Raw genomic sequence first — 13,595 nt, forward strand, 5'->3', positions numbered from 1 at the left:
TCTGACAAATCAAGAATCTATCAACCTCTGCCTTAAATATTCATAACCACCTGGCCACAACAGCTGCCTGTTGCAATGGATTCCACAGATTTATCACTCTTTGGTTAAAGAAATTCCTCCTCATCTCTGTTCCAAAAGGACACCCATCTGTGTCCTCTGGTCTTAGACTCTCCCACCATACGAAACATCCTTTCCACATCCACTCCATCAAGACCTTTCACCACTGAAAGGTTTCAATTAGGTCACCCCTCATTCTTTTGAATTCTAGTGAAAACAGGCCCAGAACCATCAAATCCTCTTTATATGACAAGTCATTCAATCCTGGAATTATTTTTGTGAACTTCCTTTGAACTCACTCATGTCAGCACATCCTTTCAAATATAAGGGGCCCCAAAGTGCTCACAATACTCCAAATGAGGCCTCACCAGTTCTTAATAAAGCCTCAGCATTACATCCTGTCTTTTATATTTTAGTCCTCCTGAAATGAATGCTAACATCGTATTTGCCTTCCTCACAAGTATTTAATCTGCAAGTTAACCTTTAGGGAATAATGCACAAAGCTGCCAAGTCCCTTTGCAACTCAGATTTCTGAATTTTCTACCCGTTTATTTCTACCACCAATGTGCATGACCATACACTTCCTGACACTGTAATCCATCTGCCACTTCTTTGTCCATTCACCTAAATTCTTCAGTAGCCTCTCTACTTCCTCAAAACTACCTGCCCCTATAAAGCCATCAATTCCATCATCCAAGTCATTTGACATATAATCTAAAAAAAAAACGACCCTACATAGATCCCTGTGGAACACTACTAGTCACCGCAAGTTAGTTAGAGTTAACTCCTTTTATTCCCACTCTTTGGCTCCTGCCAATCAGCCACTGTTTTATCCATGCTAGTATCTTTCCTGTAATACTTGTTAAGTTGCCTCGTGCAGCACCTTGTCAAAGGCCTTCTGAAAATCCAAGTAAACAACAATCACCAATTCTCCTTTGTCTATCCTGCTTGTTATTTCTTCAGAGTTCCAACAGATTTTTCAGGCAAGATTTTCCTTTAAGAAAACCATGCTAACTTTGGCCTATTTTATCATGTGCCTCCCAGTACCCTGAAACCACATCCTTGGCAATCAACTCCAATGTCTTCCCAACTACTGAGGTCTAACTGGCCTACAATTTCCTTTCTTCTGTCTCCCTTCTTGAAGAGTGGAGTGAGATTTACAGTTTTCCTCTCTGGAACCATGCCAGAATCCATTGATTCTTGAAAGATCATTACTAATGCCTCCACAATCCTTTCAGAGAACTGCAGTGTAGACCATCTGGTCCACATGATTTATGTAACTTCAGACCTTTCAGTTTCCCAAGTATCTTCTCCCTATTAATGGCAACTTCACACGCTACTGCCAACTGACACTCTTGAACTTCTGGCATAATGCTAGTGTCTTCCATAGTGAAGACTGATGCAAAATACTTATTGTTTGTCTGTTATTTCCCCCCCCCGCCCCATTTCTACCTCTCCAGCAACGTTTACCAATGGTCCAATATCCACTCTCACCTCTCTTTTACACTTTGTTATCTGAAGGAGCTTTTGGTATAATCTTTAATATTATTGGCTAGTTTACTTTTGTATTCAATCTTTTCTTTCTTAATGACTTTTTTTTAGTCCCAATCCTCTAACTTCCCACTAATTTTGCTCTATTATATGTTGGCTTTGATTTTACTTGTTAGCAACAGTTGTGTCATCTTGCCATTAGAATACTTATCCTTTTTGGGATCTTCCTTTTGGAAATCCCAGATCATCAGCAGTTTCTGAAATGCTCATACCGTTCTGCCTGGCACCCACAATCATCCCATGGTCAAAGTCACTTAGTTCACATTTTTTCCCCATTCTGATGTTGGTCTGAATAACAATTGAACCTCTTGATCATGTCTGCATGCTTTTATGCATTCAATTGCTGCCACATCATTGATTAGATATTTGTATAAATGTACAGGTGTAGCTAATAAAGTGGCCACTTGAGTGTGCATTGAACAGTGTACCATTTGTCCTACAGATCAGTTCAATTCCAGGGTGAAGTTCAGTGAAGGTGAGTCGCAGCACTGCTGAGAAACATTGAGCAATGACACAACTTTACCTGCACTGAGACTAAATCTGATGTAACCTATGATTTAAAATTGAAGTATGATCCTGTGAGATGGAGATATTTTTGGCAAAAAAAGTTGAGGTAAATGCTGCACAGTCACGCTTGATAGAGTTAACAGCTTTTATTATGGCAAAAATACTTATATATGGTGCTGGATGCTCCGCCCTGCATCTTTTCTTGAGTTGATATTTGGTGAAGATCAGGTACATTGCTCCTTTAACTGGATGGATTCTGCTCTGTGATTCAGAGACCCTTTGGCTGCTGGATGGAGGCTGTTGATGAGAATACTGACAATGGCTTTCCCACTGGTAGACAACAGGGAGATCCTTTTGTATTGAGACTGGATTTTTCTCCTTTCTTGTTTGCGTCAAGCTGCTGGAGATAACTGAGCAGATTAGGCTGGTCTCTCTGACGAACGTCGGTTCCCTCCTTGCCAGTGTTTCTTCTTTTACGATCCTGATGACTGAAGTCACCCTGCGGCAATAGTTTTTCTCCCACTCCCTGTCAAGAGCTGGTGTAGAAATCTACCTTGGCCTTATCTGTAGCTTCTACATTGAGTGTTATGTGCTGATAGCAACAGTATTGCTGGGTCCTTGTTTGTGTGAATCCAAGATTAAGGTGGCATTCAATTTTCTCCATGTGGTAATCATTGAGACTACCTCATGCTTCAGGCAAAGCCTATGCCACAAAGACAGTGTTATCTTTTGATTTGGCCTGGGTCTCTATTCTAGTTAAGAAAGCTGGGGCCCATTTTCCTCTCACTGCCCCAAACCCCTGTTGCCTCCAAGTTCCACCCGTGAATCTCACATGCTTCTGTGAAAATTGGGAAGACAGTGGTTCTACTTAACTTAGGGAAGCTTACTTCAAGTCTAACTGGTTGCAAAAACTAGGTTAAAATACCTAGATTAAATTTTGAACTGAGCAAAACTGATCACTCACACTAAGTGGTTAAACATTGATTATAAACTTCTGATTGTTGTTTTATATGAATGAACCCTCTGTGATTTTGTCACTCCTATCTCTGTATTTGCGTGCAGCATTGCTAAAGTCTCAGTGCTCCAAATACGGCCTCTTACTCATTCAGGAATTTAGTTGCTCCATGGCAATTCCTTCCTTTAGGCAACAAGATCCAAAGCCCTGGAATTTCCTCCTTAAGTCCCTACCTACCATTTCATGTTTTAATCTCCTCCTTAAATCCTAGCTCTTTAATCTTGCATCTCCTCTTTGTGACTCAATGTTATTTTTGTTTTAAAATATTCTGGGCCCCTTTACAGGAATATTATTAAATTTTAAAAGATTTTTCTAAAGTAGAAACTACAGTAAATCGACAACCCAACACATGGAAAATTTCAGAGCTGCCCATCTTGTCAAGATCACAAATGCAGTTGAATAATAATGCAGAACTTGCATTTATGACCATCCCAAGAAAACAATGCTTTCTTTCTAAAATTTCACAGTCTGTCTTATAACAACAAAGTAATTTCCCAAATATATTAAAATATACAGATATACCTTAAAAAAAAGTTTAGAATAAACAACTAATTGATACTTGCTCCATAGAACTTTCCAATTACTAATGACACTATTTACAGTAAATGATAGTTTACAATGGATACTTCTTTAAAAAAAACACAATTTTAATATGTTCAATTAACTTTTTAACTATAGTAGGCTTTTGTTTTGCACTTTCTTCTTGATATATACAATTATTGCCATCACAGGAATACAGCTTATTGAAACAGCCACAAGGAGTCCAATTACAGCCAGGGCATAAGTAGGATATTCCATCTTCACCGATTTTCCCTGGAAAAAAATAACATCACAACAACTTAAATAAGAGTCTCAAAAACCAACACAAAAGAAAAACACAAACTTGTTCCCAGTGCAAAAATCATCACTGTAATTTCACAGAATAACAGTGCCACAAAATGTCTGCATTTCTGGTGATTACATGATAGGAATTGGGTAATGTCTCCTGAGAGGGCACAGAGGAGATTTACAGGTATGCTACCAGTGCAAAATAAATTGGCTATGAGGACAAGCTGGCTACCCTAAAGGTTCATAGACACACACAGCACAAAAATTGGCCCTTTGGCTTATCACATTCATGCTGACCACTAGTTCCATCTACTGACACTTGCCATGTAGCTTGTTGTGTCTTGGTGATTCATGTGCTTGTCTAGGTGAATCTTGGGTGTTATCTGATTACCTACCTCCACCTTTTCTTGGGCAGATTGCAACCAACTTGGTGAAAAAACTCTTCTTCAGATCCCCTCTAAATCTGTCTCGCACTAAACCTATATCCTTTGGCTTTAGACACCTCTCCCCCATGGTACTGTTTTTACCATCAATCCCCATCCATGCCTCTCATAATTTCATATTCCTCTGTCTGGTCAGTCTCCTCTGCTCCAAAGAAAACAAATCTAACTAAAGGCTTTGTGGCCAAGTTTGCAAATGCTGTGAAGATAGCTGGAGGGTCAGGCAGTGTTGAGGAAACAGGATGTCTACCGAAGGACTTAGACAGATTGGGAGAATAGGCAAACAAGTGGCAGATGGAATATGGTGCAGGGAAGTGTATAGTCATGCACTTTGGCACAAGGAATAAGGTGTGGACTATTTTCTAAATGGGGAGAAAATTCAAAAATTAGAGGTGCAGAGGGACTTGGGAGTCTTTGTGCAGAATTCCCTAAAGGTTAGCTTGCGGGTTGGGTCAGTGGTAAGGAAGGCAAATGCAATGTTAGGATTCATTTTGAGAGGACGGGTATAAAAAGCGAGGAAGTAATCTTAGGTTTTGTAAGGTATTGCTTAAACTACATTTGAAGCATTGTAAGCACTTCTGTGCCCCTTATCTAAGAAAAGATGTGCTGGCATTGGAAAGGGTCCAGAGGAGGTTCACGAGAATGATCCCAGGAATTAAGAGGCTAACATTTGAGGAGCTTTTGATGGCTCTGGGCCTGTACTCGCTGGTGTTTAGAAGAATGAGGGGCGCGTCCTCATTGAAACCTGTCACATATTGAAAGGCCTGGATAGAGTGGATATGGAGAGGATGTTTCCAATAGTGGAGGAGTCTAGGACCAGAGGGCACAACCTCCGAATTGAGAGACATCCATTTAGAACAGAGATATAGAAAATTTTCTTTAACCAATGGGTGGTGAATCTATGGAATTCATTGCCACAGATGGATATGCAGGCCAAGTCACTCAGTATATTTAAGGCGGAGGTTGATAGGTCTTGATTAATCAGAACATCAATTGTTATAGGAAGAAAGCAGAAAATGGGATTGAGAGGAATTAATCAAAATTTTGAGTCTGTCATTAAAGAAGCAAAGAAAACCCTTTTAGCAATATGGAAAAATGCTAATGAATAAATAAAATAAATTAGTACTAGTGAAAAAACAGAAATTAATGAGCCTGAAGGCTGAAAAAAAAATCCCAATGACCTAATGATCTGCATCTCATAGTTTTGAGGGGGAGAGGGGGGAGGAGATATATACAGTTATGGAGATGCTCTACTTATCATCTTTCAAAAAATCTGAATAGAAAACATGATACTAGCATTTAAGAACCAAGAAAGGAACAATAAAAGCCACTATTATCTTGATATTTGTAATTGGGAATATTCTGGAACCTCATTGAAAACAAGTGATAACAAGACACTTACAGAGACAACATGGATACATGAAAGGAAAATCAAGTTTGAGTAATGAGAATTTTGACGATATATATAATGGAGTGAAAGCTATGAAGGTAGATTTTCAGAAAGCTTTCAATAAGGTCCTACACAAAAGATAAATAATAGATATCATATGGAATTATAATATAAGAACACAGATTGAGAGTTGGATGACAGAGTAGGAATAGACAAGTGATTAAGAATAAATGTAATCTTCTGTGACTAGTGGGTTACCACAAGGACTCCTGTGTGGTCCCAACTATTCAAAAGTCTTTATTAATAATTTAGCCAAGTGTAAAATCTCCATGATTGCTGATAACACAAAACTAAGTGGGAATGTGAATGATGACCTGGATGCAAAGACGAGCTAAGTGAGCGGACAACACGAAAGGAGGTGAAGTATAATATGGGAAAAATGCATAGTTATCATCAGAAAAAGCAGAAATGACAAATATTTTTTTAAATAGCGCAGGATTGAGACATGTTAGTATTCAAAGGGACTTAAGTGTCCTCCTTTTGCAAGTCAATGAAATCCAATGTGCAAGGGGTAAATAGGAAGGCAAAAGATATGTTTGCTTTTATCGCCAGAGGATTTTGATATGAGAGCACTGATGTTCAACCATAATTCTATGAGGCCTTGCTGGAGTACTACTACGTTGACTCAGGCCTAGGGGGCTGGCATCGGGCAAAGGCAAAGCTTGCTGGAGTACTGTGGACAAATTTGGTCTCCTTACCCAAACAAATGATGAGCTATAAAAAAAGTACAGCTAAGATTCACCAGACTGTTTGCTGGGATGACAAGCCTGGCATGAAAAGGGATTGAATAAGCTGTTTGTTTAAAAATCTTGAACTTGCCAGGACAAATAATGGAGGAATGTTTCCCGGGTTGAGGAGTCTGGAACCAAGCATTCCAGTCTCAAAATAGGCCATTTAGGACTACTACAGAGTGGTGAATCTTTGGAATTCTCTCATTCAGAGAACTGTGAAGGGGTCAGCCATGGAAATTTTCTTTATTTGTTATTTTTCAGGATCAGCAAGGCTCGTATTAATGTTCATGCTGCACTGTCCTTGGAGCAAAGTTGTGAACTGTCTTCTAGAATTGCTACAATCCTTCTACTCTTGGCTAGGGAGTTCCAGGATTTAGGCCAAGCACTGTGAGAGCCGAGTGCTATATTCCCAAGTCAGTTAGTGTGCAACTTGAAGTGGAACCTGTAGATGGCGATGTTGTCTTGCTGCCCACGTCCTTAGTGGGAGAGGCAGAAAGTTTAGCAGATGCCATTAGAAATCTCTGGGCGAGTAAATGCAATGCGTTTCATGAGTGACACATCCTGCAGCCCATGTGTGTTGGTGGTGGAGGGAATGGATGTTTTGGGTGGTGCCTGGGGTGCCAATTAAATGGGCAGCTTTATCATGGACAATGCCAAACTTTTTGAGAACTAATGGATCCGCACTCATCCAGGCAAGTGATGAGCATATTACAATATTCTTGCAGAACCTTGTGGTTGTTGGAAAGACTTTGGGGGTCAAGAACCAAGTCACTACCCATACGGTATCCAGCCTTTAATCTGCTCTTGTAGTCATGGAATTTATGTGATCGGTTAATTTGATTTTTTATTTGTTGATGGCGACTCTGAGAATGTTGAAAGTCAGATTCTTAGCAATAGCAATGCCATTGAATATTAATAGTGAGTGGTTAGACTTTTTTTTGTTGGAAATAGTCGTTGCTTTTAGTTTTTCTAATACAGATGTTACTTGGTAATTACCAGACCATTGCCTGGCCTTCTGAGATCCTCCAGCATTTTGTGTGTGTTGCTTGGATTTCCAGCATCTGCAGATTTTCTTCTGCTGGAAAATGCAGGCATGGACTCGTTCCCTTACTGAGGAATTCGGATTTGCAAAGAACATATAGAGTCCCCCTGAAATCCCCATTTCTGATCTTATGATGGAAGGCAGTTCACTGATGAAGCACCTGAAGACAGTAGGGCTGAGGAAACTCTATACACCACTCTAAACATTTCATTCCTACCCCTCCCCCTGGTGGATGGTGGATATTACATGTACCATCTATAAAATGCACTGCAGTTCTAAAGAGGTTCTACAGTGATGTTCTGGGGCTAGGATGATTGACTTCCAACAGCCACACTGTAACCACCTATATTTCAGTTGAAGTTTGGCTTGATTAACTTTGTTGCTTGAGGTGGCAGTGGAATTGGATCACTAGATGGGCTGAAGAGTCTACCTGTGCTGTAGTGCTCCAAGTATTTACTATGGGGTGGAATCAAGGACATTCATGTGAAGAAACAGTCTTGGCTGAGGAGGTCCTGGAAGAGTTCCTTCCAGTGAGGTGCTGATTGTCTCTCTATCCTCTAAGCTTTCTTCTGTTCATGTTTTGTTAGATCACTTTGGTACATCTCTGCTTATTGTGTGAGGGGGAAAAGGGAGAATGTCAAAGTTGTTGAACGGTGTGGAGATTACAGGTGACAATTACAGGCAGATGATAAACAGTACCCATTGCCTACTTCTGGGGGCTATATGTGAAATCAATTGCAGCCAAACTAGTCCTGTCAAGTATTGAATATTGATGAGGAAAGTCAGCAATATGAGATAATTACTACAGTACATCAACAGGATTGAAAGAGTACAGAGAAAATTTACAAGTATGTTGCCAGGACTTGAGGACCTGAGGTAAAGAGAAAGATTGAATATGTTAGGACATTTTCCCCCCGGAGCATTGGAGAATGAACAGAGGTTTGATAGAGGCATGTAAAATTAACAGGGAGATAGATATGGTAAATGCAAGCTGGCTTATTCTACTGAGGTTGGGTGAGGCTAGAACTAGAGTTCAAGGTTAAGGGTGAAAGGTGAAATATTTAAGGGGAACCTGAGCAGCTGGGGCAATTGTCGAATGTGAAAATGGTGGATGTGGGTTTGAGTGAAATACTTAAGTATGAATAAGCACAGTGATGGGAATGGTGTGGAGGGCTATGGTCCAGGTGCAGGTTGATGGGATTAGGTAGATTAATAGTTTGGCATGAACTGGAAGTGCCAAGGGGCCTACCTGGGTGGTGTAGTGCTCTATGTCTCTGTCATATATTCATATACTGAATTATCTAATAGTGAGAATTCAAGCTGCACTGCTTAAGATATGACAAGTATGAATAAATGTCTTTCACACAGCATGATGAAGCTACAAATCCCAAAGAAGTGAAACTTTAATAATGGTGCAATAGATCTTGTTTTAACCAAGTCTCTGAAAAGATTTTAAAAGAATGGGCTGAGTTAAATATTCAGATATAATGGCATTTGTTACTAACATTACAAGGTTCTATCCCAGACTTGCAACATTGAGAATATTGAGAAGGAATATTTTAGAAGAGCTTCATACTGAACTTTCTGAACTGTGAACATGCACTTGCCAAAGGTGTTGTACCTTGGCATAGGCAAGATAATGATTTTGAAAAGTCAGCAATGCATTATCTGTCAAGACTGTAGCACTAGGCCAGAAAAGGCAACTTGATAAGAGGCCTTGCTAAAAATACACATTTTTATTACGAGAAAGGAACTGATAACTGTTTAGTGCTTCCATAGTCATTTGAAGTGGATTAAAACAATATTGGTTTCTGTACAAGAGAAAATTTGAGAACCATTTTATCATGGGCTACACAAAAAGCTAATCTCAGATAATGATTCCCAGTTTCTTCCATTTCCATTTGAGTCTTTATGAAACAAAATAAACATATACTTTCTTCACCTTATCATCCCAAATCAAGTGATGTGCAAAAAACTGAATTATAACTTAAGCCCTGGAGAGCAGCAAGTAGCATGTTAGTACCACCCAACAAGTCTGAAAGTTAAAAATGGGACGTTTGAATAAAGGGACAGGTGTATACGTGACACTCGTCCATATGCCCACTGCATTTGTAGGGAGCGGAATGAGAAGATACATATTTAACACTTCTCCATGCCTCTATTTCTGTCCAAGGCATGAGTCAAGGAGCAAAACAGCCCACATACAGGCCCCTGTTGACCATGGTGCCCACTCAGCTAGTCCCAATCTCCTGTGTATGCACCATATCCCCCTAATCCCCTTCCCTCCAAGTGCTTCTTAAATGATACTACTGTACCTGCCCCAACCATTTCCTCTGGCAGCTCTTTCCACATAATCACTGTCCTCTGTGTTGAAATGTGGCCCCCCAGGTTCCTTTTAAATCTTTTCTCTCTCACCCAAAATCTATGCCCCCTAATTGTCGATTCCTCCACCTTCTGGAAAATACTGTTACCATACACCTTATCCATTCCTGACATAATTTTATACATTTCTATAAGGTCACCCCTCATTCTCCTATATTTCAAAGAATAAAAATCCACCTTAGCAACACTCCCTACATCTCAGATTCTCTAGTACAGGAGACAGCATCATAAATCTTTTCTGCATCACCGTTCCTATAACAAAATGAGCAAAACTATATATAGAACTCCAAGTGCAGCCTCACCAAGACTTGTACAACTACAAAAAAATGTCTCAACTCCTGTACTCACTGCCCTGACTAATGAAGACCACCATGTCTACCTGTGATGTTGCTTTCAATGAAGTTATACTCCTCAGTCCCTCTGTTCCAATATACTCCTTAATGCCTGACCATTCATTGTACAAGTCCCATGCTGGTCTGACTTCCAAAACACAACACCTCACACTTGCCTGTTTTGGAATCCTTGGTCCATTTCCCTAACCGATCAAGATCCCCTCATAATCTACGACAACCCTCTTCACCAAAAGCAACAACTCCTAAATTGGTGTCATCCACCAAATTACTGATCAAGCCTTGTGGATCCAAATAATTCATACAAATAATGAATAACAAGGGTCCTGTGGCACGTGACTAGTCATCGGCCTCCATTCCAAGAAACAATCTTCAATCACCACCCTCTCCTTCTTATCTTGGAGTTAAATCCGACTCTGCCTTATTAGCTCTCTCCGAATTCTTGGGATCTAAACTTCCAGACTAGACCACCATGAGCGACCTTGTCAAAGGCCAAGTAGACGACATCCACTGCCCAACTCTTGTCTACCTTTTGATTACCTCTTCAAAAAAGGTTAATTAACCGTAACTTTCCAGGCACAAAGCTATGCTGATTCTTCCTAATCAGATTCTGTCTATCCAAATGCTGGTAGATCCTGTCACTCAGAATCTGCCCCTCCCCACTAGCAACTTCCCCACCACTGATATCAGGGTAACCCTGACAACAGGGTGTGGTCATGTCATTTATTTCTCTGCATTCCTACTGCTTATAAATAAAGAGATTCTGCAGCTGCTGGAGGGACTCCAGGATTGGAAAGGAAGGGGGAAGAAGCCAGAACAAGAAGGGAGCGAGGAAGGGGAAGGGGTACAAGCTAGAAGGTGATAGATGATGCAAAGTGAGTAGAGGAGGGATATGAAGAAAGGAGCAGGGAGATGATGGGCAGAAAAGGCAAAATGCTGGAGAAGGAATCTGATGGGGAAGAGAGTGGAAGATGGGGGAAGGGAAGGAGGAAGGTTACCAGGGGTGACGGGCAGGTGAGGTAAGAGGGGAGCCAGAGTGGGGAATGGAAGAAGAGGGAAGGAGGAAAATTACCAGAAGTTAGAGAAACTATTTATTACTGTTTGTAAATAATGTGAAGTTATGTGCCCTGTCATAGGACCTAGGTGATCACAGTCTTTCCATGAACATGATTGTTCCTGGCAAATTTTTCTACAGAAGTGGTTTGCCATTGCTTTCTTATGGGCAGTGTCTTTATAAGACGGGTGACCCCAGCCATTACCAATACTCCTCCGAGACTGACTGCCTGGCGTCAGCGGTCGCAGAACCTGGATTTGTGATTAGCACCAGCTGCTCATACAGCTCCCATGGCTTCTCATAACCCCAATTAGGGGAAGAGAGGGCTAAGCAGGGGGGTGGTTGCAAATATAGGTAGTTGCATTAAGCACTTGCACTGCACTCATCATACAGGGGTGGTGGGGAATCTCATCACTGAGAACACATCAGCTACTGCTGTGTAAGACAGTAGACCCTACTTTGCAGAGCTTGAAGTATACATGGCAAATGGGAGCTATTAAATGTGTGGTCACAGCTAAATCAAGTCAGATAGTGCACATACCTTGGATGAATCCCACGCCGTATACGTTAACCTTCCAGTTGTGGTGTAATCAACAATATAAAATATCAGGAGGCTTACAATTAAAACAGGGCTTACGATCACCCAGGTAATTATCCAGTACCAGTTTGGTTTTCGTCCCACCATCATTTTAATCTCATTCCGGAACCTGTAACAGACAACTTTCTCATTAGTTATTATTCCATATCATCAAAAAATGTTTGCAATTGTAATTAATTCTACAAAACAGCCTTTTATAGTGCCCTTCTAGGCTAGATTTCCTTAAAGTACTTCGGAAGCGTTGCTACTGTGCTAATATAGAAAACAAAACAGCAGCCAATCTGATCACAGTGAGCTTTCAGAAGCAAGAATCAGGTTCTAACAATGCCTTACAGTATCAGCGACCCAGGTTCAATTCCCGCTGCTGTCTGTAAGAGTTTGTATGCTGTACCTGGGACCCTGCGGTTTTCCTCCCACAGTCCAAAGATATACCAGTTGGTAGGTTAATTGGTCATTGTAAATTGTCACCTGATTAGACTAGGATTAAATTGGGGGGTTGCTGGGCGGCGTGCTTGATAGGCTGGAATGCTGTATCTCAAAAATACAAAAATAAATGATCTTTGTGATGCTTTTTCATGTGTAAATATTTATCATAACACTGGGGAGAATACTTTTACCTCTGAAGAGTGTAACTAGATCTTTTATGTGTGCTTGAGAGAACAGAGAGCTCCTTGGTTTAAAGCCTGATTCTAAATATGGCATTTCCAGCAGTGCTTTACTCTCTCTGTACGGCATGGGACTGTCGAGTTCAAATTCAAGTTTAATTATCATTCAACCATACATGAATACCCATGAATAAAGCCAAACAAAACAGCACCAACAGTCATACACAGCACAAGGCACATTGTGCACGTATAAAATAGCAAGTGTACAGTTACACATGAAAAACAAAAAAAATAGTTCAACTCCTGGAGTGACATGGCCTGTAAATTGATGGTGCATAGGTGTTATTGGCAAGAACAAGCAGTTCAATCGTGGTGCTTGAGCTTAGGTCTCTGGAGTGGGGGCATTTCTGGTGAATACATAGCACAACATGTATAATGAATAGATATAAAATGTCTGACAGTATTATTGTATGTGTTTGTTAAATTACTGAATGGTCTCTTATTTCCACACAAATGCACTTCCATATAAAATGGATTCTGGTTAATTGGGCCATTGGTTCAGCAGCTCAGCCACTAATCTAGGGCAACACTAAGAACAAAAGCAATTTGAGAAAATCGCCGTGATCCCCTTCACTTATCTGGGACACTGCCATTTAACTGGGTCAGGAGACTTGCTGAACATTTCCTAACTAGTGTCAGTCATGTGCCAAGTCGTGTAGCCGTTAGACACTAGATCATGCTTAGAGCAAACAATTTTTAAATGGTGTCTCTTGTGCATGTCTATATTCATAGAGCAGTGATTTTTGTCACTGATAGTTGGTCAGTAATGAACAGTAAGACAATTCCGAACTGCTTTGCTCACTGCGGTTTGAAATATTCAGGCTGGGAGGTGCCAGAAATGGCCGGGAGTGAAAATGTAACAATTTTACTACTTCAACAAATTACTGGTTGAACAATTACTTCAACAATACGAAGAATTTGAAGG

The 13,595-nt window shown here is 40.5% G+C and overlaps 1 protein-coding gene across 1 annotated transcript in view; it reads right to left on the reverse strand.

Moving 5' to 3' along the window:
* Positions 1–2,223: 2,223 nt before the first annotated feature.
* The window catches only part of LOC134357883 (sodium- and chloride-dependent transporter XTRP3-like), a 53,618-nt gene continuing 42,246 nt past the window's right edge, over positions 2,224–13,595 (reverse strand). Inside the window, exons 10-11 of the mRNA XM_063069626.1 lie at positions 11,949–12,114; positions 2,224–3,943 (exon numbers count right to left, since the gene is read on the reverse strand). Of these exons, the coding sequence (XP_062925696.1) occupies positions 3,803–3,943; positions 11,949–12,114 (307 nt within the window). The 3' untranslated portion in view covers positions 2,224–3,802. The remainder of the gene's footprint in view (positions 3,944–11,948; positions 12,115–13,595) is intronic.

This window comes from Mobula hypostoma, chromosome 17, assembly GCF_963921235.1.
Source record: "Mobula hypostoma chromosome 17, sMobHyp1.1, whole genome shotgun sequence".
Lineage (NCBI taxonomy): Eukaryota > Metazoa > Chordata > Chondrichthyes > Myliobatiformes > Myliobatidae > Mobula > Mobula hypostoma.